General features: G+C 38.8%; 1 protein-coding gene across 5 annotated transcripts in view; it reads right to left on the reverse strand.

Moving 5' to 3' along the window:
* The window catches only part of MAST4 (microtubule associated serine/threonine kinase family member 4), a 442,299-nt gene that overhangs the window by 48,345 nt on the left and 371,463 nt on the right, over nt 1-22,491 (reverse strand). For all 5 annotated transcript variants that reach the window (XM_053589500.1, XM_053589491.1, XM_053589506.1 and 2 more), the window contains 5 exons: nt 21,112-21,321; nt 15,184-15,285; nt 10,491-10,623; nt 7,021-7,088; nt 5,311-5,396 (listed from right to left, as the gene is read on the reverse strand). In XM_053589500.1, coding sequence (XP_053445475.1) covers nt 5,311-5,396; nt 7,021-7,088; nt 10,491-10,623; nt 15,184-15,285; nt 21,112-21,321 — 599 coding nt within the window. The remainder of the gene's footprint in view (nt 1-5,310; nt 5,397-7,020; nt 7,089-10,490; nt 10,624-15,183; nt 15,286-21,111; nt 21,322-22,491) is intronic.

The following is a 22,491-nucleotide window of genomic DNA, read 5'->3' on the forward strand; positions in this document are numbered from 1 at the left end:
ACAGAAAAAAGTATCTTTCTATAATAGCTTATTCTTTTTATTTTTTTAAACAGTATTACTTATCACCTTTTGTCTCTTCCTTCAATATTTAAGTCTGAGTAAGTTTAGCACGGAGATCCCTTAGATGTATATTCTGAATTTCACACAACCTATCACAAGGTTGCCATTTTGGTTTTCAATCATTTCACCATTTTGTACCTAAGTAACTGTTCTGCAAAGTATTTGAGAATAGGAAGTGAAAGATGAAGTAGGGACTTGTACATGATTTTACAAAAGAATAAAAGAGAAAGATGCCTCAGGTCTAATTTGACTAGCATCTTGACACGGTCTGTGACACTCTGTTAGAAAATGGCTTTCATCCTTATTCTCAGATTTCCAGTTCATAAAATTTGGCTTGACACTCTGCTTTCCCTTGCTACAATGGACTTAAACAGTGAATCCTTAGGGAAACTGACTTAAACCAACTGAAATTAATCCCACAGATAGCTTGAGCGATCACTGCTTCAGAACACACAAACCTTCATCAAGTTGCAGAGGTCAACTACACATCCTAATTCGAATTAGTTTAGATGATTTTTTTTTGGTTTATGTTATTGGGTTTTTACATTTCTGTACTGCTTTAGGAATATTATTCTTCATGATGAGATTTATTCACTGAGTAATAACTATTGCCTCCTACATAAATACCTCTCCTCATTTCCTGTAAGTTGATAGTTGATGTTCCAAATCTACTTAAAGTCAGCAAAGATGAGAGAGAGAGAGAGAGAGAACAGCTGACACACAGACCTAACACCCTGAAGCAGACTGTGAATCTCCCAATGTTACAAACTGCACTGACCTCATAAAACTTACAACCCCACATTTATCTGCTTTCTGGAGCCCCAGGGTTGCACTTTCTTGGAAAAGGCTGGTTCTATCTGTCTTGCCACAATGTCCTCCCTGTGAAACAGAAAAACCCAAGGGTGGGAGGTGATGTAGGGGGAGAGGTGACCAAAGACCCTAAATCTCTGTGAGCCCACATAGAACCGAAGTGTGGGAGGTGGGGAGAAGTGGAATTAGGAGCTGACAGATCTAGAGCAGAATTAATCCAGCTCTATCAGGAGCAAGAATGTCTAACAAGTATAAAATCAAGCAGGAATCTGACAGCTCAACACACGACTTGGTGCTAGCAAACCTGCATGGGGGATCCAGGCGACATGTCCTGCAGGAAAGCTAAGAGAAGAGGCTACAGGGAGGTAATGGAGAGTAACAAGCATCCAAGCTAAGAAGAGAAGCAAAGTGGGGCAGAAACAGCCTTTGAAATTCGACTTTTTTAACTTTCAAAATTACTATTTATTGGTTTATTTAGAAGCAGAGTCATTCTGTTACTCGGGCTGGAGCACAGTGGCAGGATCATAGCTCACTGCAGCCTCTATCTCCTGGGTTCCAGCAATGTTCCCGCATTAGTCTCTTGGGTAGCTCAGACTATAGGCATATACCACTGTGTGCAGCTGAAATTTAGTTTTTTACTTTTAAAAAGGTTAAGTCAATTTTATTCTTTTACTTTGAAAACATTCTAAGTTGTAACTTACGTAGAAGTACTCAGTGGAAGCAGTAAGACCTCTACACCCCAATTAAGAAGGCTATGAGTTATCACAAAAGGATACTTAGAGGAGAGAGCTCTACTTGGAATCAGTGTATCTGTGACCACGTCCCTGAAGCTCTCCTTCCCCACATGTGAGTGGAAAATCAACTAACACTCAGGCTGTGCGAGGGGGATCATACAAAACAAGACTAGTACACGTGCCTGGCACACAGCGTTGGCTTTCTACAAGTGCTAAGTTGGCATAAATGGATGTTTGACCTGTGCTCAGGGATCAGAAAATGTTAAACAGGGAAGGACATCAGATGCTTATCAAATTGGCTTTATAACATGAATTTCCAACACGTATGATGTTAAGAAAATACGTTGTGTGTCTTAGCACGACAGATAGAAGCCTTTCCTATGAGAGGGTTACCTCCCAGCACCAGCAATTTCTGAGAAGCCATGGAATCAGTGTCTCTCTGAGGCCCTGATGTGAGTGGCAGACTCTGGTGCACGGTACCTAAGAAAGCCTCCAAGAGCCCTGTTCATCCATTGATAGAGGATCTGTTTGTTCAGCTAGTGCCCGGAGACTGCAGCCGGCATCCTCACTGGGTGAACCAATGAGGGCAGCTCCATTCAAATCTCAAATTAAAGATTATTAAAATGTAGAGGAAATCTGTCAGAAGGATAATGAGAGATTAAATCTGAGAAGAGCAAAAGAGAGAAAAAAGTTTTGGCTGGCTGGCAGAGGCTCCCACAGGCAGCTTGTGGGCCATTAATGACTTGGCCTGCATCCTGGGTGTTTACTGATTCACAGCTTGTTTAACTCCTCGTATATTCCCAACCAGTCCCCAAAGTGTGATATACCTCATCTACTTTAACTGCACTACAAATGAGTTTACTCAACCAGTTAGAACCTCAAATCCTGGGAAGATATATGCCCAGGTTCTTTAGAAGTGGTGCCTCACAGATCGGCATATTCCAGAATTCCACTGCCAATAAAATCTAACAGAACTCACACCTATACACCCAGGAAATCAAAGTTCAGTCTTCTCCCTAACAAGGAAAGAAACCCTCAGATCACCTCTAAAGGTATAAAAAACTAAAAAAAAAAAAAAAAAAGATAAATAAACAAAAATCATGACAAATTGCATGCTAGAACAATCTCCCTAGGTAGAAAAGTTTCCATGAGGTCCTTGAAGGAAATTATATATTGCAAAAGTACAACATCAGAGAGCATTTATAAGCCACATCAAGAAATACAGCACTTGACATATCCTGAAAACAAATCAGTGAAGCATAGAAAGGACTCACAAATATTTAAATTCTTCACTAAATTAATGGCATGGAAAATTTTAAGAGGTGAAAAAATAGTAAAGAAAAAAGATCCCTCGTGGCACAACAAAAATCACTTTTACTTCATCTGCTCATTTGTGTGATAAAGGCAATAAATGGCTATGAGATTATTTATTGCTCTCCATATACAGATGGAATTGAGATTAATAATTGATTAAACTAGAATTCTTTGGCTGTCTGAAATGGATCAGGTCATGGTACATACATTAATTACCCTTCCAACCTATTAGAGACTCAGAAAAATCTTGTCCCTTTTTTCCCTATGCAATGAGAAGGAAATTGTATTTGTGTAAAAACAGATCAAGGAAGGAGCACCACCAAGGTGATTAGATTATAGCACAGGGTTCAAGTTTTAAAAGCCTGGTGTAATATCAAAGAAAAGTGAGAACAGATCTGTAAGGTTACATATAAGCAAGTGGGGTATAAAGTGTTCATGACCCCAACACTCAGCAAATGTTAATATAAGTGCTAACTCTAATGTTAGTGATAAATAAATGTGATGTAATTTTTTTAAAAAAAAAGAAAAGTATTGCTCTAAATTCTCAGTTACCCTTATTTAAGTACTTTTCTCATAAGATTTATTGCTGGTCAGACAGGAAATACAAGTTAATTCTCAAGTAGTAATGCTATATATAAAATTACACATATATTATATAATTATATATATTATGTGTATACAGACATTACATATATATGCCATATATATGTGTTTGTTATATATGAGATCTGCTGATTAAATCTGCAAACTTGCCACCACACGCTTACGTTGGCAGCACTGTACAAACAACTCGGTCAGGTTTCATAACCTTGGTATATTGGGGTCTTGCAGTTGTGTTCATGTTGATGTGTGGCAGTATCTTGCTGAGTGGCATTTATTATTGTTGGTGTGTGTTTTTGTGTCCCATTGTGAGAATGTTGGAACTTGAATTAGAGCAAAGAAAAAAATCTGTAAATCTGTTAAACTCAGCAAACTTGAAGTGAAGTCAGGGACATGTTAGACCAAGTTTATTGGGATAATGCCATGAAGAAAATGGCAGTGTACAAATGGATTAAAGGTTTTTTTGTCTGAGGGGAGAAAACATGTTACTGATGAACAGAGGTCAGGGTGGCCAGTAATGAGCAGAACTGATGAAAACACTGCAAAAATTTGTTGAACTGTACATCAAAATCATTGGCTGAAGGTGGGATGCATAGCAGACCAAGTATACATCTATACAGAAACAATTAGGAAAATCTTAACTGAAAATCTTGGTCAACAACTCATGGCTCTTGCATCATATCAATGCACCAGATCACATGGCACTGTCTGTGAGGCAAATTTTAGCCAGTAAAAAAAATCTGTATTGGAACACCCTCCCTACTTACCCGCAGTGACTTCTTTATCTGAAGATAATGGAAATACTGAAAAGAAGACATTTTGATGACATTCAGGACATCAAGGATAATGCCATAACAGTTCTGATGGCCATTACAGAAAAAGAGTTCCAAAATTGCTTTGAAGGGTGAACTAGGTGCTGATATTGATGCATAGTTTCCCAAGGGAAGTACTTCAAAGGTGACTATAGTAATATTCAGCAATGAGGTATGTAGCACTTTTCCTAGGATGAGCTTGCAAACTTAATTGTAAGACCTCGCATAGTTATATACATGTATATACATATATAGTATATACAGTAGAACCTCCATAGTTGACCACCTCCCTACACTGACCATCTCAAGTTCACCTAATTTACATAGACCAGACATGTATCACATGTATGTATCAGTATAGTAGACCTAGTTCCTTACGTTGACCACCTGTGTATGTTGACCAGTTTGTTACAGTCCTTTGAGTGATCAACTTACAGAGGTCAGGGTGGCCAGACTCAGAGTATGTGTGTGTGTGTGTGTGTGTGTGTATATATATATATATATATTAGGTTAGACAATTAAATTACCAACTCATCCTAGAAAAAGTACTAATACCTCATTGCTGAATATGGTCACCTTTGTAGTACTCCCCTTGGCCATCTGGTGACCATAGAGATATGACCAATGAAGTGTGTAGTACCTCATTGTCAAACCTCACATGTATGTGTGTACGTATATGTGTGTGTGAACATTTCAATCAAGAATCAGATACTTCTGAACCTGAAAACGCAGAATTAAGGGGGTAGAAACCAGAGTACACAAAATTTTTCCTTTCTCTCCAACCCTCTAAGATAACTCCTAGGTCTACTGACATGTCTTTTGATGGGGTATCCGATAAGAAGTGATTTTAGCTGCACATTATACCCTTCAAGGAAGGAGCAATGATCTGAAAAGTCAAGTCCCTAACAACATTCATTTGGCATAAACACATTACTCAGGTCTGTTAAAATGTAATGGAGAGTTTTTTTTGGATTACTCACCCATAGGCTCCATTGCTGATCAATTTAATTGTTTCAAAATCACTTTCCCGAGGTTTCCTTCGAAGTTTCAGGGAAGCATTAGAGCTCTTGGAAACAAAATATGGAAGTTAAAAACTAGTTCAGAATTTGAGAAAATTATTTTATCAGCAAAACAGTTGTATCAGTTCCATACACGAATCATTTGCTACACTGTCTAACATGTTGGGGTACAGTCTCCTAGCTAAAGGGCCTGGGGCAGCTCTCAAGATCAATCTACTGCAGCAGGGCTGATAAACTGCTCCTCATGGCAGTTTAAGTGAACCCACATTTCCGGAGATCAAGGCAACTTCCTGACTTTAATTTGCCTCTGTAAACTGCTTAGGTTGGCCTTGTCCTAGTCTTTTAACATTTTGAGATTTCAGTTCAAGATGCCAACTCCTCCTTATGGTTCCAGTCAGCTGGAAGAGAACAGGTGGGCTGTACACGAGGCTGGGTGGATGTATTCAATTCCTGCAGGGATCAGACAGCAAACGGAGAACACCCAAGTGTAGAAAGCCTGCCTTTCTTTACCTTCATACCAGAAATCTCACCATGGTTTAGATAACCATTTCCAAAGAGTTGGCTGTCTTGTAAAGGTTTTATTCAAAGGATAGGAATAAACAAAGTGCTTGAAAAAAAAAATTCTCTCAAACCTCATTTATTTTAGCACTGAGAGGATGTTAACAGCCTCTGCCCCCGTCTGGAGAGTCTGGAATTCCCTGCCTATTGTTTTGGAAGAAACCTCATGACTCTGTGTCATCACTGACCCTGCTGTCCAGCTCATTTTGGGAAGACTTGGGTACCCACCTCCCTCTCTGCTAGGGTTCTCTTGCCATCCAGAGTGACTTCAGTGTCTACACAGATAACTTGTCCAACACTCCGGCCTCTAGTTTCTTTGACCTCTTTACCTGAAATATCTGTCTCCTCTACCTCCTCTTAGCCCTTAGCCACAGGATCTGGATCTAGTCATCCCCTGATAATGTTCCATTGGGGAAAACATAATTCAAGAGTGGGACCAGTTCTTTGTTCAACCACTCCTACTCTTACTGCTCCTCCACTGCTTTGGGCTAAAGGGCTCTGTACAAGGCCCTGTTGTGTCTAACTCTTCCCTACCCAAGTGAGCTCATTTATGTCCATGGACGACTGACTCCTCGGTCACTTCCACCTCTACCAGGAACTCCGTCTGAGTACCTGACTTGATATACAACTGCCAGTTTGATGATTCTTATTGCATGTTTCAAAGGTACTTCAATCCCAGCACATTCAAAATTATAATATTATGATAATAAGATTAACAAAAATAACTACCATTTATTTAGCACTTTACCGTCCTAACCATTTTACATAGAATATTTCATTTCGTATTTTATGTCACTTATATTAAATTTCAGAATATTAGGAGTACACGTTTAGTTTATATACTTTGTTGTTGTACAGATTCAAAGTTGTAAGTGTGCCCTTCACCCAGGTAGTGGGCGCTATACCCAATAGGTGTGAATTTTCCCATCCCCCCTCATTTCTATCTTTTTATTAATTTCTATTTCTTTTTGAAGGGAGGGGCTAAAATTAAATGCCTAATGACTGGCATAAACACATATTTGTTGAACAAATAAGTTAATTAACATAGCCACAGTCTCCAGATGCTAATAAACAGAAAAACCAACATCATATTTCATTAAGAAAGATACTCACACTCACTGATTCATCTGTTTCCGGTGTTTCCGCTGTCCCACTATCATAGTTTCCTAATTGAGCCATTTCTAAGTTTAAAAAGCAAAAAGCAAGTAAACTTTCAGAAAAACATTCCAGTTAGACAAGGCACTAAGCTAAAGCACAAGACAAATAATTTCTCCAATATTTAAAAAATAAAGAAGGCTTTATTCCAATGTGCCCATGGGAAATTATTAAATCTAAAATGGCAAGAACCAGCAACTGATACTTTCAAATTGTTCATTCCACACCCAGAGCCCCATTTCTGTAGTCTTATGCTCTCCCAACTGAGCTGTTACAAGAAAGGGGCTATCTGAACCCAGTTTCTTATGAACACCTAGACATAGGAACTTTAGACACTTGGTTGGTGGGGAAAGGGTTTGGTGGGTCAACAACTCTGCCCAGGCTCTCCTAGGCATCAAAGGCGCACTGACGGCAGGAGTGATTCTCAAGTTGTAATGAGCATCTCGTTCCATTCCTTCACATCCACTAAGAAACATCCTGTCAGTACACTAAGAACATGACGCATGTCAGGGAGGAAGTAATAATAACGGTTATGAGGAATTTAGAGATGAAAAGACTTGGGTTACTACCACCACGGGCACTTGCAAGCTCAGTGTCCTTAAAACTTCAGACTTTTCCTCTGTAAAAATGGTAACAATATTATTTCTTAAGACCTTTTAATGAATACTCTACATGTGTATGACCATGCACGTAAAGCTCTTAGCATGCTAACAAAAACTAAGTGCTGATTAAAAAAAATTTTTTTTTTTAGACAGCATCTCACTCTGTGCCCTGGCCTCATGCCTCACAGTAACCCCAAACCCTTGGACTTAAGAGATTCTCTTGCCTCCGCCTCCCAACTAGCTGGGACTATAGGCACCTGCCACAATGCCTGGCTAGTTTTTTTTTTTTTTTTTTAGTTTTTAATAGAGACAGGGTCTCGTTTTTGCTCAGGTTGGTCTGGAACTCCTGAGCTGAAGAGATCCTCCTGCCTCAGCCTCCCAGAGTACTAGAATTTCAGGTGTGAGCCACCTCGCCCAGCCTCATTAAATGTTGATTACTTACTATTATTAATTACATTGGGTAAAGTAGTCAAGCCTGGGCTGGATGCTACATGATAGACACTAGCTTAAAGTACCGCCCTGGTGGTCTAATTAAAAGTGACAAAGGTGTCTAATTGTTCAACTCACTTTCGAATGCATCCTTGAGTTTATGTAACAAGAAAACGCTAATTTGATTATTGTTCACTTTCATCTTTTTATTTTTTCTTAAAACATTGTTTATAGAAAAAAAGAACATGAAAGAATTCTCTCTAAATTGGACATGCAGAATAAAAGTTATAGTGTTTACTTACATATCTTTGTATTCATATAAATTATTTGCTAGGCTTTTATTTCTTGTGTTCATGTTCTTATAAATACAAGCTTCTCTTCAGAGTACAGATTACACATGAGAGATAAGAAGCAAAACAACACTGGAATATTGCCTTTAGATATAAAATGTATAAACTCTAGATTCTGAAATAGCTGAACATTGTCACTAACTTTCCCTGTTTACCTATTGGCAAAACTCCACAATAAAAATGAACTTAGCACAAACTATGAACTTTATTGGCATCATTCAAAAGGTGCCCATATCTACCATGACTGGCACCTTAAATTTATGGACTTGGAGGTGAGCTAAAATTTATTCAGGTGGAAGGGCTCTCCAGGAAATGGGCAAACTTTAGTAGTATTTAAACAAAAATTTTAAGTGTTAACATAGAGATGAAAAACTATCCTCAGATCTGAATTAAAAAAATTAAGTACTAAAAGAGTTAAAAGAAACCACAACTCCTAGTGATTAATTTATATGACTAAACTCCAAACTTGTCAAAGATCATTAATTTTTTAAAGCCTCTATAAAGGCACATAAATAGGCCCCAGATTATTCACCTACCAAAGTTCAGCCTACAGTGATACCTTCTACAAGGTAAGAAAACTGTAAACAACTCACTCACACTACCATTCAAGCTGACACAACCTTAACTCCATTGGCATTTAGAGTCACTGTAATACACTTTGACAGCTTCCCCCACTCCAACTATTTTCATAAAAAATATATATATATATATGGTTCTATCCTCAATAGAATTTCTGCTAAGTAACTATTATCTGAGAAATACATATTATTTGTAAGCAGTGGGTAGCACTGGAATGGAACCAAGAGTCAGCTTTTAAAGCAGCAAGCTAAGGCATCATTCTGTAATGCCTGAAGTGATTTTTAAAACTCATCTAAATACCATTAAACATCTGCTCTTTTTATTTCATTGATTTAAACCATTTCTGAAGACTCATGATTCAAAAAGGTAAAGATGGTAATTTAAAAGCCATGGGGGGAAAAAAAATCTCTCCCCAGGGAACTTTTCAGAAAAGCAGCCGCCAGTCTTTGATAAGTGATGAATCTGTTGTGGTATTGCTTTCAGTACAGTATAAATTTATCTGGCATTATCTCACAGTGATGCATGCATCATTTCCCTAGGAGCAAAGATACGATGGCTGAAAGAGCAAACAAAGCCAGGGAAAGCAGGCCAGCAGGGCAGAGAGCAGCAGGCGCCCCGGCTTTACAGGGAAAATTCTCTGTGCCAGCGTTTACCCCCATTATAAGCGATTTAGCAAGATAAACACTGTTTGCAAATTCAATTTAATCAACCAAGAAGACAATTTTGAATGAAGGAGTCAACAATAGCTTTAGACTCTTCTGGGGCAGTATATAACCTAAATGTTACAAATAATAATCTCGAAAAAAAAGGAACAGGACGAGTTCAGGAGGGACTGGTTTGCCAATATCAGATTTTTAGAAATCCACTAACAGGATGCTTCCGATTTTGTTTTTAATATAACGGTATCTTTTTAAAATTTGAATCAACATAAATCCTTTTACAAGCTTTAAAAATTTCTTTTTTTCATTGGCTGTCTCGTGTATTACTATTTTTCATACCTTCGTGACACAAATAAGCAAAAAGATACCCGTCAATGTTGCACTCAATTTAATGTAATCCACCATCAGTTGCATTACTCCCAAATTAAATTTAAATGTCAACTTAATTAATGATAATTTCTTTTGCAACATTTTTAAAATTAAAAGTACTCTCAAGAAGAGCCCAACTGAGCTTTGCAAGAGAAAAAATACTCAAGACAAGATTGAAATCTAAACCCTTCTGGGACACTGTGGCATTCTCAGGCTGACAGGCCTGTCTCCATCCTCTAGGTGAACACAAAATGGGTCACGCTCATCTGCTCCTCTGGACTTGACTTATGGCTACTTCCTTCAAATCATAACTTGTCCCCAATATGGACTTTCACTAGACAGAGCAGAAACATGAGGAAAAATAAAGATTTGCCATAAAGTTCTTCTATGAGGCCACGGCATGTAAGCAGGTCAAAGGTCAGCCCAACCAAAGTACTCACCTTCCAAAGGATCCTTGTTGAGTCCCAGCTGGCTAATGATGTACCTGGGGATGTCAGTTTTAATACCCTGTCCTTCTTTTGCATGGCCTTCTGCTGCTTCCAATAGGTAGTAAAATTCTTCAGGATCAAATTCCTAGCAGACAACACAGATGAATACTTCTTTGGGCCAAAACTGTCTGAGGTTTTATTACATAAATCCCACTCACAATAGACTGCTGGATATGTGAACTCTGACAGTCACAGTTACAAACTCATCCTAGAAAAAGGGCTACGTACCTCACTGCTGAATATCACTATGGTCACCTTTGAAGCACTCCCCTTGGGAAGCTATGCACTGACACCAGTACCTAGTCCATTCTTCTAAGCAATTTTGGAACTTTTTCTGGAATGGCCATCAGAGCTGTCATCATATGAGGTCCACTAATTAAATTCGCAAACTTCCAACCAGGTGCTTAGGTTGGCAGCACTGTACAAACAACTCAGTAAGGTTTCAGAACCTTACTATATCAGTGTCTCATATCTGTGTTCATGTCAATGGGTGGCAGTGTCTTGCTGAGTGGCATTCATTATTGTTGTTGCGTGTTTTGGGGTGCCTTACAACAATAGCTCTAATGGTCATTCCAGAAAAAGTTTCAAAATTGCTTTGTAGGGTGGAATGGGCACTGGTGTAAGTACATAGCTTCTCATGGGGAGTATGTTGAAGGTGACCATATTGATATTCACAGATGAGGTATGTAACAGTTTCTAGAATGAGTTTGTGAACTTTATTGTTAGATCTCTTACATGGATGCAGGTTATTTGTACAGAAAGAGGGAAAAATGGCTTTAAAAAGTATACAATTATTACTTTATATGTGAAACTTATTTATAGTTTAAGCCAATGCATTTATGTACTCATAACCCGGAGATAATAATCAATTCTAATTCTCTTATAATATAACTCTGAAAGTACCATGTATAATGCCACTCAAAAGCTCTATTTCATTGAAAATGAACAGGTCTGATTTATAATTGTGCTTTTTTTAGCAAAGCTTTAAAATCTGGGAATTTTCATCCAGAAGATTTGAGGCTGATTTTCTCCCTCTGTATAACCAGTCACAAAAGGAATAATGTTAGAATACATTTACTCAAAGGTTTGGAAGGAAACTCCCTTAATATAGAGGTGTCAAAAAATATTAGGAAGAAAACTTTAAATTATTTTTATTAGTTAACTCTACAATTAAGATACCATTAGTCACAAAAGGTAAAGATTAAAAAGAAAAACAGCAGCATTCTGGGAGACCGAGGTAGGTGGATCCTCCGAGTTTAGGAGTTCAAGACCAGTCTGAGCAAAAGCAAGACCCCATCTCTACTAAGAATAGAAAAATTAGCTGGGTGTTGTGGCAGGTGTCTGTAGTCCCAGTTATTTGGGAAGCTGAAGCAGGAGGATCACTTGAGCCCAAGACCTTGAGGTTGCCACTTGAGCCCAAGAGTTTAAGGTTTCTGTGAGTTATGACAGCATTGCACTCTACCTGAGCAGAGTAAAATAGACTCTGTCTCAAAAAAAGGAAGGAAGGAAGGAAGGAAGGAAGGGAGGGAGGGAGGGAGAGAGGGAAGGAGGGAGGGAGGAAATAAAAGCTTCCAATTACTTCTGTCTTATGTAAAACTTTGGGAATACATTTTTCCTATGTATTTTATTTTTTTGGCTGTTGCATCTAGTATGTAATAAAACATTTCCAGGATAACATCACTCTAGTTAGCTGCTGTGATATTGTGAAATATATTTTTGGTCTTCATCCCTGTTTTTAAGTATACTACTCCTAAAAGCTGTAGAATCTTCAAAGTGGTGAGTGTCTTTCTGTATGCTAATCAGGTGACTGGTGGCTAAAGACTCCAGAACTGAGTGAGGCTTGTTGTCAGGGGAATCAATCTGATTAGCGGGTTGGGAGTTTCAGCCCTATTCTCACCTTCAGAGTGAGGCTAAAGGTTAAGTCAATCACCAATGGCCCAGGGGTATCTAACCTATGGCCCTTTGGCCACATGCAGATTATTTAAGGACTGCTTTTGCTTATCTGTGGTCTTGGATATTGCAAAAATATGCATGGATTTTTTTTTTTTTTTTGCTTATCATCTTCCGTTAGTGTGGCCCAAGACAACTCTTCTTCCAGTGTGCAGCAGAAAAGAAATAAGGTTGGACACCCCATAATCAATCATGCCTACATAATGAAACACCCATTAAAAAAACCTCAGAGAACTAGGCTTGGGCAGCTTCCAGATGGCTGCACATGGAGGAGGTTCTAGAACATGACATACCCAGAGCAAGCATGGAAACTCCCTACCCTTTCCCCCACACATCACCCAATTCATTTCTTCATTTGTATCCTTTGTAATGTATTTCATAATTAACTGGTAAAGATCAGTTTTTCCTTGAGTTATGTGAGCCACTCTAGCAAATTAATTGAACCCAAGAAGAATTTCCTGGGAACCCCAATGTATAGCTGACTGGTCACACGCACAGATAAGCAGCCTGGGCTTGAGATTGGCATAGCAAGGGGAAGGCAGTCTTGTTAAGACTGAACCCCTGACCTGTAAGATCTGAAACTATCTCCAGGTAGACAGGGTTGGAATGGGACTGGAGTGCACCCCGCTGGCACCTGCTGCAGAATGAATTGCTGGCTTACATGTGAGGTTCCCACCTAGCCGGTGTCAGAGTATGTGTGAGACTACAGTAGGAGAAACTGAGTTCGGTGCTTCCCCTATGCCCACAGAGATGCCATGGATTTGTGCGCAGTTATCTGCTAACAGATTTAAAGCACAGTGGCTATTTTCAGTTATATTTCTAGACTCCCCCTGCCCCCCAGCATCATTCTCATTCTGATTAATGCCTAACCAAAATAGGCAACTTGAGAATCTCAGCATTTCACCTGAGCATTACTCGAGAATTTCTAAATGCCATATAAGGCGGCTCACTGCGAATGGAGAAAAACCAACCCAGTGTAAACACTCGGTGACCTTTATACATGTACAAACCTATAGTGACTGATGGAGCAAGCCTGGCATGAGATGGTAGTTTGGAGAAACATCCCCTAATACTCTGAAGCTCAGTTTACCAGAGCTTTACATAGTGCTGAAAGCAGCAACACTTCCAAGCCATTGTTAAGGTCACTTACTTCTATCTTTGAGAGACCATAGTTTCAGTTTTTCTCTTTTGATTTTAACTGCTTACTATAAAAAAAAAAAAATTATTTACCTTTTAAGTCAAGGTCTGCCCTTAGCCTATCTCCTGTTGTCCAGAGAAACCAGTTTTAATGCTAAATGACATTTCCCCTACGTTAAACAACCGCAGGAAGTACGAGCATGGAGTACATAATTCAAAAGCTACATGAGAAGCAGCAGAACGTTCCCTTCTACTTGGGTTCACCAGTTGCCTAGTTCTCCCCTACAGGCCTTCAAAGTATTTTTTCTTCTTGATTATTCTGGAGACACCCAATGCCAAATCAGGTGTTTGATTCTGTGATTCTAGAGGACCCCACCATTGGTGGAAAGCCCTCCCCTGCCTCTCCAGCTCCCTACTCTTCTCCTCAACATTGTTCCTGTGCTGTGTCTCACTATGCACTGATACATGTTTACGGGGCTGTAACTATCTCATGACTATAAAACCTTATGAACGTTAATTAAAATAAGGGCAAAACCAAAGCACTACAAACATATATGGATTATGTATGTGTGTGTGTGTATTTCTGAAAAGCTCTACGACAGTTCCTGTTATGATTACTTTCAGCTAGTGGAACTTAAAAGTGAGTTTTGATGTATACTAATAGCCCCTAAAACAATGCTCAAGTTCAAAGTTTCACATTTGTTCATGGTTTTGACTGAAATCTCAATCAAAATTTCACAAAATAGGCTGGGTGCAGTGGCTAACGCCTTTAATCCTAACACTTTGGAAGGCTGAGGCGGGAGGATTGCTTGAGCTCAGGAGCTTGAGACCAGACTGAGCAAGAACAAGGCCCCATCTCCACTGAAGGAGAAAGATCAGCTGGGCATCCCGACACATGCTGTTAGTCCCACTGGCTTAAGAGGCTGAGGCAGGGTGATCTACTTGAGCCCAGGAATTTAAGGGTGCAGTAAGTTATGATAACATCACTGCATTCTACCTGGCACGACAAAAACTGTCTCAAAACAAACAAACAAACAAACAAAAAAAGTATAAAACAAAAACTTTAAAACAGGAAAATTATCACTGGCCAAAAAAGTAACTGTTACAATGAACTAATTTAGATGGGGTTCTACTATATTTTCCCAAATGGGTTACTAAATAACACTTATTTTCTAACACGCCACATTATAAAACCAATCTATCTCTGATTTCTCTTTCTGCATTTTCCAAAATAGTGACATACAGCAAGCATTTTAAATTTGCTATGACATTAAATAATTAAGCTGAGATAAGGTCAAGGACATTATTTCACAATAATCTTCCAAGTTTGACCAGAATGTGATATGACAATCACTTAACACAACACCAGTCCTAGAACTTTTTCCTAAACTAAGGGAGGATGGATCGCATACGGATGTCATCATAAACATTCACAAGCTGTAGTTCCTCCTGTCTTTCCATTTGGCTGGTATTTGAAACCAAATGAAAAGAGCTTTCTGATGGTTACTGCTTTCCCAGTTAACAATAAATAAGGTGGTTACATCTAAGGGTGACTTACCAGGCACTCTAATAACCGAGCAGGACGGGCAATAACAATTAGGATCTTTCGAACTAGTTGTTTAATAAATGCCAATTCTCCACTTTCTGAACGATCATGAGCCTATGAAAAAGCAATGAAAAGAATGATACAGAGTTGCCCCAGCAATGGAAAAAAAAATCACCAAAGCATGCTAATTAGATAATTGCAAATATTAAAAAATTGGATTCAGCAAATACTCTTAAAAGATTCATAAATAGGCAGTAGCTGTATATAAATGAAGGCTATTAAACGTCTGTATGTACAAGATAGTTTCGCTAGCTAAACCTTAGTTGCAAAACATTGAAGTATTATCTATGCTAAAAATCAAATGTAAGGGCTCTTAATGTGAATAAGAGCCCTTATTAGGGCTTCATGAATAAAGGAGATACCCACATATTAAAAGTTTATGACACATTAAGTCATGGTACAAGTAGGCTGGGAAGCTGACAAAGAACCTTAATTTTCCAGATGTAACGCCTGAGATATATGTAAGGGTTAACGTAGTGAAGGACCGACTTTGTTAGGCTGGACATTTGATACGTTCATGAAATACACTACATATTTCTCTATGTTATACAATTAGCATATAAATTAGTTATTTCATCACATGTAAGAAATGTGAAATACTTATTTCAAATGTTTGCTGGATAATGTTTATGCGGGTTGAGTATCCCTTATCCAAAATGTTTGGGAGCAGAAGTGTTTTGGATTTTTAAAATACACGCAAAGTTTTTGGAACATTTTAGAATATTTGCATATACATAATGATATATATTGGATTCTATGTATCTAGAATCCAATTTTGGATTTTGGATGCTCAACCTGTACTTGGATGTGTATAATTATGAACATATACATAATTCATATATATACACACATACACCACATATACACACACATTCATATGTATACATATATACACATATATGCACACATATTTCGATACATATGCATATATGTGTTCGTATGTATACATGTGTATGCATGTATGTACACATATATTCATATATGTATATATATTCGTATGTATTCAATTTCACATAGCAAATAATGCCTGGGCACTCAACTCAGTATAATTTAACTGACTTAAAATATTAACAATTTTACTTTATATATTGCTGAAGCACAATAAATATTGAGAGCAAAGCTGTTTGTTAATAGTCATGTAAATTTTAAATGCTATTTTCTTGAAGAATTCAGGTAAATCTGTATCAAGGGAGGCTTAAATACAGTAATGTAAACTTCTATGTACGTTCACTTTTAGGCATTCTTAATTTTTAACTTTTTATGATTTACTGTTCTCTAAAATTTAAGGAAAAAGACATATTAAGGTGAAGCTTTTACAATATAATATAATTTCACAGACTTTAGTAGATGTTTACAATCATTCTTGAAGGTGCTTTATCATGACAAGGACCAACCTCCCCCCTCCAAGAAATGAAGTGCGGCCCAAATTTACAAAAAGTGACCACACTTAGCATTAATAAATCCACTGATTTTAAGCCATCAAGTCAAAGGCCACTTTCTAAAGCATAGGTATAGAAACAGGAAAAAGCAAAATGGCAAATACTAAAAAAAAAGGGGGGGGGAGGGGGGACTACCAGTGGTGAATAATTGCAGAATACAATGCATTCACAGAACTCCAACTAGTAACTATAACTATAGGCCCTAGTAACCAGTAGGGATGCTAGCACATTACATACATACACATCCACATAGAAACATCTCAAATATTGAAACTGCCTTTAAATTTTCTTCCCAATTTTTGTTTTACAAGAAAAATAAATTTCAGAAAATATAATGATTGCCAGGAATTATGGTTGTATATCTTCTTTATCGTTTCTTAATCAAACCCAACAGAAAACCTTAAAGCAAAAACCCCATCTAACTTTGTAGTTGACAATTTGGGCTAAATACTGAAGCCTCTTCTTACTATAAAATCACTGTTTTATAAATTCAGGAATATAAAGAAAATCTAAAAAGACTGAGCATATTTTGGTGGTTTCTTCAAAAGGAAATGACAACTGTACAGCTTAAAAAACTTAAGAGTTGGTTAAGATTAAATTCTACTTCAAAAATCATAGAAATAATCAGTTCAACCCAATTTACTCCACCGAAGAATTATCAGCCACAAGCAAGGAGAAAACTACAAGTTACATTAAATAATACTTTACCTGTTAATATTAAGCGGGGGGTGCGGGGAGGAAAAGCTTTGCTAAAATATCACCAAACAAAACGACACAATTAGCCTGAGAAGATAAATTATTTTCTTGGTGCTACCAGCAAGCTCCAAAGGGGGAAAAGTAATGGATGTCTGCATCTATATTTTAAGATCTGGCCACTATAAAAAGTGCCAAGATCCAGAGATTTGAGAGTAGTCTAGAACCTCCTATGTATATTGGTTGGCTAAACACATCTAAGCGAAAAAAAGAATGGGGACGCAAATGCATGCATCTGCAATTGTCCTGGACCTCAGAACTTCAAAAAAGCATCACTTAAATCAAGTTGTTCAAACCTTACGGACCTTGGCTGGGTTATACAAAAGACAACAATGAGAAAAATGGCGGGAGCTAGGCCCATGAAGCAGAGACTACCACAGTGGGGAACTGACTAACCGCAAGATGGGAAAACCAGAGGAAATCCCCACAATCAGCTCTTTCTAAAACAGGCAAGTTCTGTAACAGATTAGCTCCAAGCTCTGGAAGCATCTGTAAATGTGATGATGAAGGTTGTTTTAATCTTTACAAAAGGACTCCAGGAAACTTTTGTGTGTGAAGATAAAGTATTCTTATTCACACTCAGTAATGACCTTTATGCCACAAGCACACATGCTTCTCTGGCCAAAAGAGAAATTTCTCTAAAATTCAATAATTTTTCATCTATTATATGCAGCAGAGCCCATTCTCATGACCTTTAAAACTTTAAGATTATTTCTTAATTGCAAGGAAAGAATCTGCCAAGTCTGTCATACAAAATTAAATTAAGTGAGGGGTTTCAATGTATCAATTCTACCCTTTTCAGGGAGAGCCCATGAAGCACTGAAAAATACTGGTAATTATGGTAATATCGTGGGACAGAACTGTGGAATTAAGAAAGGAGAATCTCACAGAGGCTCCATACTGAGTTCCTCTTGTCTGACTCTCCTATTCAAAAGTACATCATTTAACTTAACATAGTTTTTAAGGTATTCTCATAAGTAGTAAAATACATAGTGTTTCCAGCATTTTCTAGAAGCTGATTTGATTACAAAGCCAACAGCAGAATTAGATTATTTGATGATACCTCGTCATAGATCAAATACACGGGCACAGGTAGCTATGTATTTTCTTGCTTCCTCCCTCCCTTCCACAGTTACCAAGGAACAGAAAAATAGCAGGCACTGGGCTCGGCTCCAGAAAGCTGGAGATGACCTCTGTTCCTCAGAGCCCAATGTCTGTAGGTAAAGGGAGACCCACAGAGAGCATTACAATGCTCTGTGGCTAAGTACCCTGAGAGGGAAGGCAGAGGCCACGTTATGTTTTTACCTGTAGGCAGGATGGCACCACTGAACAGTGTTCAATACCCTTGCTGCTACATAAGTGTGTATCGGAGGAGTTAGGACTGGAAGGCGGCAGACCAGGGAGGAAGAGGATCTGAGCTAAGCTAGTGGTTTTAGAATAAGAGGAAAGAGTTGCAGAAATATTTAGGAAGTAAACTGTGAAGGTCTACCAGTTGTGCACTGAAGGGAAAGGAGGAGTCTAGTATGACTCAGAGTTCTAGCAGATGGAGGAGCCAAGGACGGGACAAAGAATGCAGGAGAGGCAGGTGTGGTGGAGGAAATGCAGAGTCTGTTCTGGACAGATTGATTCTGCTGCTTCAGCAGGCTATCAGGTGGAAAGATATCCAGGAGGCCAGCAGACACATGAAACTGAAATCTGAGAGGGGGATATCAGTCTGAGATATGGACTGGAAGCCATCAGAGTCCACAGGACTTTAACCCAAGATAGCCACCAAGATCACTAGTGAGATGAGATCATGGGAAAACCGACTTCACAGGAAAAACGATTGGGGCCAGGTGCAGTGGTCATGCCTGTGATCCTAGGACTCTGGGAGGCTGAGGTAGGTGCACTGCTTGAACTCAGGAGTTCAAGAGCACCCTGAGCAAGAGGGAGACTAAAAACAGAAAAACTAGCCTAGCCTTGTGGCAGGCACCTGTAGTCCCAGCTACTTGGGAGGCTGAGGTAAAAGGATTGCTTAAGCCAGCAGTTTGAGGTTGCTGTGAGCTATGATGTCACTGCACTCTAACTTGGGGCAACAGAGTGAGACACTGTCTCAAAAAAGAAAAAAAAAACAAGGAAAATATGATTGGGAGGAGAAACTCTTGAAAGAGGCACACAAGAAATGGTCAGAGGGGTAACCAAGGATAAGAGAATAGATTAAAAGAGGGAGGAGGCAATAATCTTCCAATAAAGTACTCAGTGGACCTGACAGTAAGCAGGACATCAGTGAGCTTAGTGCGAGGGTGTCAGAAGCCATTCATTCAACAAATACTAGAATACTATTCACAAATACTAGAATACTATTCACCTCATGCACCATGTGCATGAGGTGAATAGAGCAGACACGGTCTACAAAGCCCATGGAGACATTATACGCAAGTCATGGGGCTCTGCAGAACGTGGTCCACAGATCAGAGCCAATCGTGAACTGTCTGCTATCAGAGTGTGATGAGTACGGTCAGGGAGCAGAAGCGTTCAGTGACTCTTAAAGCAAGTTTACATTGCCAGGACACCCAAAGACATGATCATTTTCCTGTAAAACTCATCTCACTTATGGGAGAGAATAGGTTTATGTCAAATTAGAAATTAACAAAAAACAAAACCTGGAAACATGTCCATCCCCCCCAAGGACAGCCTGAGAGGCGCTGGTTTAGTAGACTGCAGTGGGTTGCATTGTGACAAATGGGGACAACGAACAGAAAGTTTGGATGAGAAAAGGAAGAAAAGTAGAGGCTGCCCACCAAAGTGGGATCTTCTTATCTGCCTAGCATTATATTCTCTAAAGGCAAGGACAGGTATATTTCTTGAAAATTATGATGCTAGTATTAATAGTTTCCTTCAGTTCTATACAATTATTTATATATTAATGCTTAGGAAAGCCACCTATGATTATGTTTATGTGGGCATAATTTATGCCCTGTAAGATACAAAAACACAGTATATCCAAATACATCGGCTAAATAGGTTTTGCTTGGTGGCTCTGGCTGGTCAGTTTCAGTGGGAAGTGCACCATTATGCGTGCAATTCCATTTCCCATACACACTCTCTTCCTGTCCTCGGTGTTATCTGGAGCTAGGCAAGCAAGCGTTAGGCCCAGACAGGTGCTGTGTTCATCTATCATTTCAGAAATCAGACATTTTGCTAGAAAAAGAACTGACGTTAATGAAAATATAAGATGCCGTGTACTACCCAACACCACATGCATGTCCATTAATAGAATACACAGCCCGGAAGAAGCCAGCAATTTCCCATTTAGTTTTTTCAGATATTAGAACTAGATAGCATCATCAAATAATACACGTATGCTCAGGCAATTTATAACACTATGGTTAAAGGGGGAAAAAAATATCGCTGCTTCAAAATTCTTTCTAATCCACTTATCCTTGAGTCATAGATTGTCAGGTCCCAAAGTTCCTGTGTAAAGGTTATTACATTAATTTTCTATTACTATAAATAATGACTAGAATCAATTTATAGTAAGTAGCAATCAGGTAAGTGTTTTTGCTTTTTCTTTGCTCTCCTGGAAAGTGAACTCCAACTCATGGTTATAATTTGTAAGCAAATGATCTCCGAAAAAAAAAAAAAAAAATTTTTTTTCAGGGGAAACGTAAAACACATCAGAAAATGTTATGTGGTGTGTGGTTCTTACCTCCTGTAACAATTTATCTAATTTGTGCTGTAATTCCAAGAAGTATCGCGAGGTGATGAGACCCTGGTGAGATTTATCCAGGCAATCCCGAGCCAGTTCAATGATCTGGTGGTGAGTGAAACTAAGCACTCCATCTGCCAGGGGAAGAACGTTATCTGGAGAGTAGCTGGTGATAATTTCTTTCAGGCGTTCTTCCATCTGAGCCGTAGCCTATTTGGAGAAGACGCACACACACAGATGTAATGCAGGGAAACACACATGGGAGCAATTCAACCACCTCATCTATCTAGCATTTTCAAACACCTTTACAAGTTGTTAAATAGACTTTTAGAAGACATTCCATGTATTTAAAAGAATCCTCCTGGGGGATACAATAATGGTGCATACATGTCATTATACCTTTCTCCAAACCCATTCGATGCCTAACACCAAGTGAACACCAACGTAACTGCAAACCGTAGGTGACAATGATACATCGATGCAGGTTCACCTACCTCTGGGGTCGGAGGGTAAGGGAGAAGGATGCTGCTGCTGGGGAGTTGTGCCTGTGTGGAGCAAGGGTGTATGGGAAATTGCTGTACCGTCCACATAATTTTGCTGTGGAGCCAGAAGTGGTCTAAAAGATAAAGTTTAGGGGCTACGCAGGTGGCTCAAGGAGTAGGGCACCGGCCCCATATACTGGGGGTGGTGGGTTCAAACCCAGCCACACCAAAAAAAAAAAAAAAAAAAGGCAAGAAAGAAAACCCCTGCAGCAGCAGCAGCCTCACTATGTGAATTAAGAATAGAGGTACAAAGTGAAAATAAATATTTCAGAGGGCTAAGAACCTTCTTCCTTTGTGGTATCAAATGTTAAATGGTCTCTGTAAGCTGCTTCAAAGTGCTCAAATGACACCTGTGAATTTTTTTTGTTGTTGTTTAGCCTTCCGGGCATTTTCTTAGTTATTGTGTTAAGACATTTACATTCTACATTTACTAAGTTTCACATATAAGGAGCAGTTTGTAAGCATCGTGTAAGATGCACGGCAGGTGTAATCCCACATTCTACATTTACTAAGTTTCACATATAAGGAGCAGTTCGTAAGCGTCTTATAAGATGCACCGCAGGTGTAATCCCACCAATCACCCTCCCTCCGCCTACCTCTCCCCTTCTTCTCCTCCTTTTCCCCCTTCCCCCTATTCTTAGGTTATAACTGGGTTATAGCTTTCATGTGAAAGCCATAAGTTAGTTTCATAGTAGGGCTGAGTACATTGGATACTTTTTCTTCCATTCTTGAGATACTTTACTAAGAAGACTATGTTCCTGTTCCATCCACGTAAACATGAACGAGGTAAAGTCTCCATCTCTCTTTAAGGCTGCATAATATTCCAGGGTGTACATAT

Source organism: Nycticebus coucang, chromosome 1 (assembly GCF_027406575.1).
Source record: "Nycticebus coucang isolate mNycCou1 chromosome 1, mNycCou1.pri, whole genome shotgun sequence".
NCBI lineage: Eukaryota > Metazoa > Chordata > Mammalia > Primates > Lorisidae > Nycticebus > Nycticebus coucang.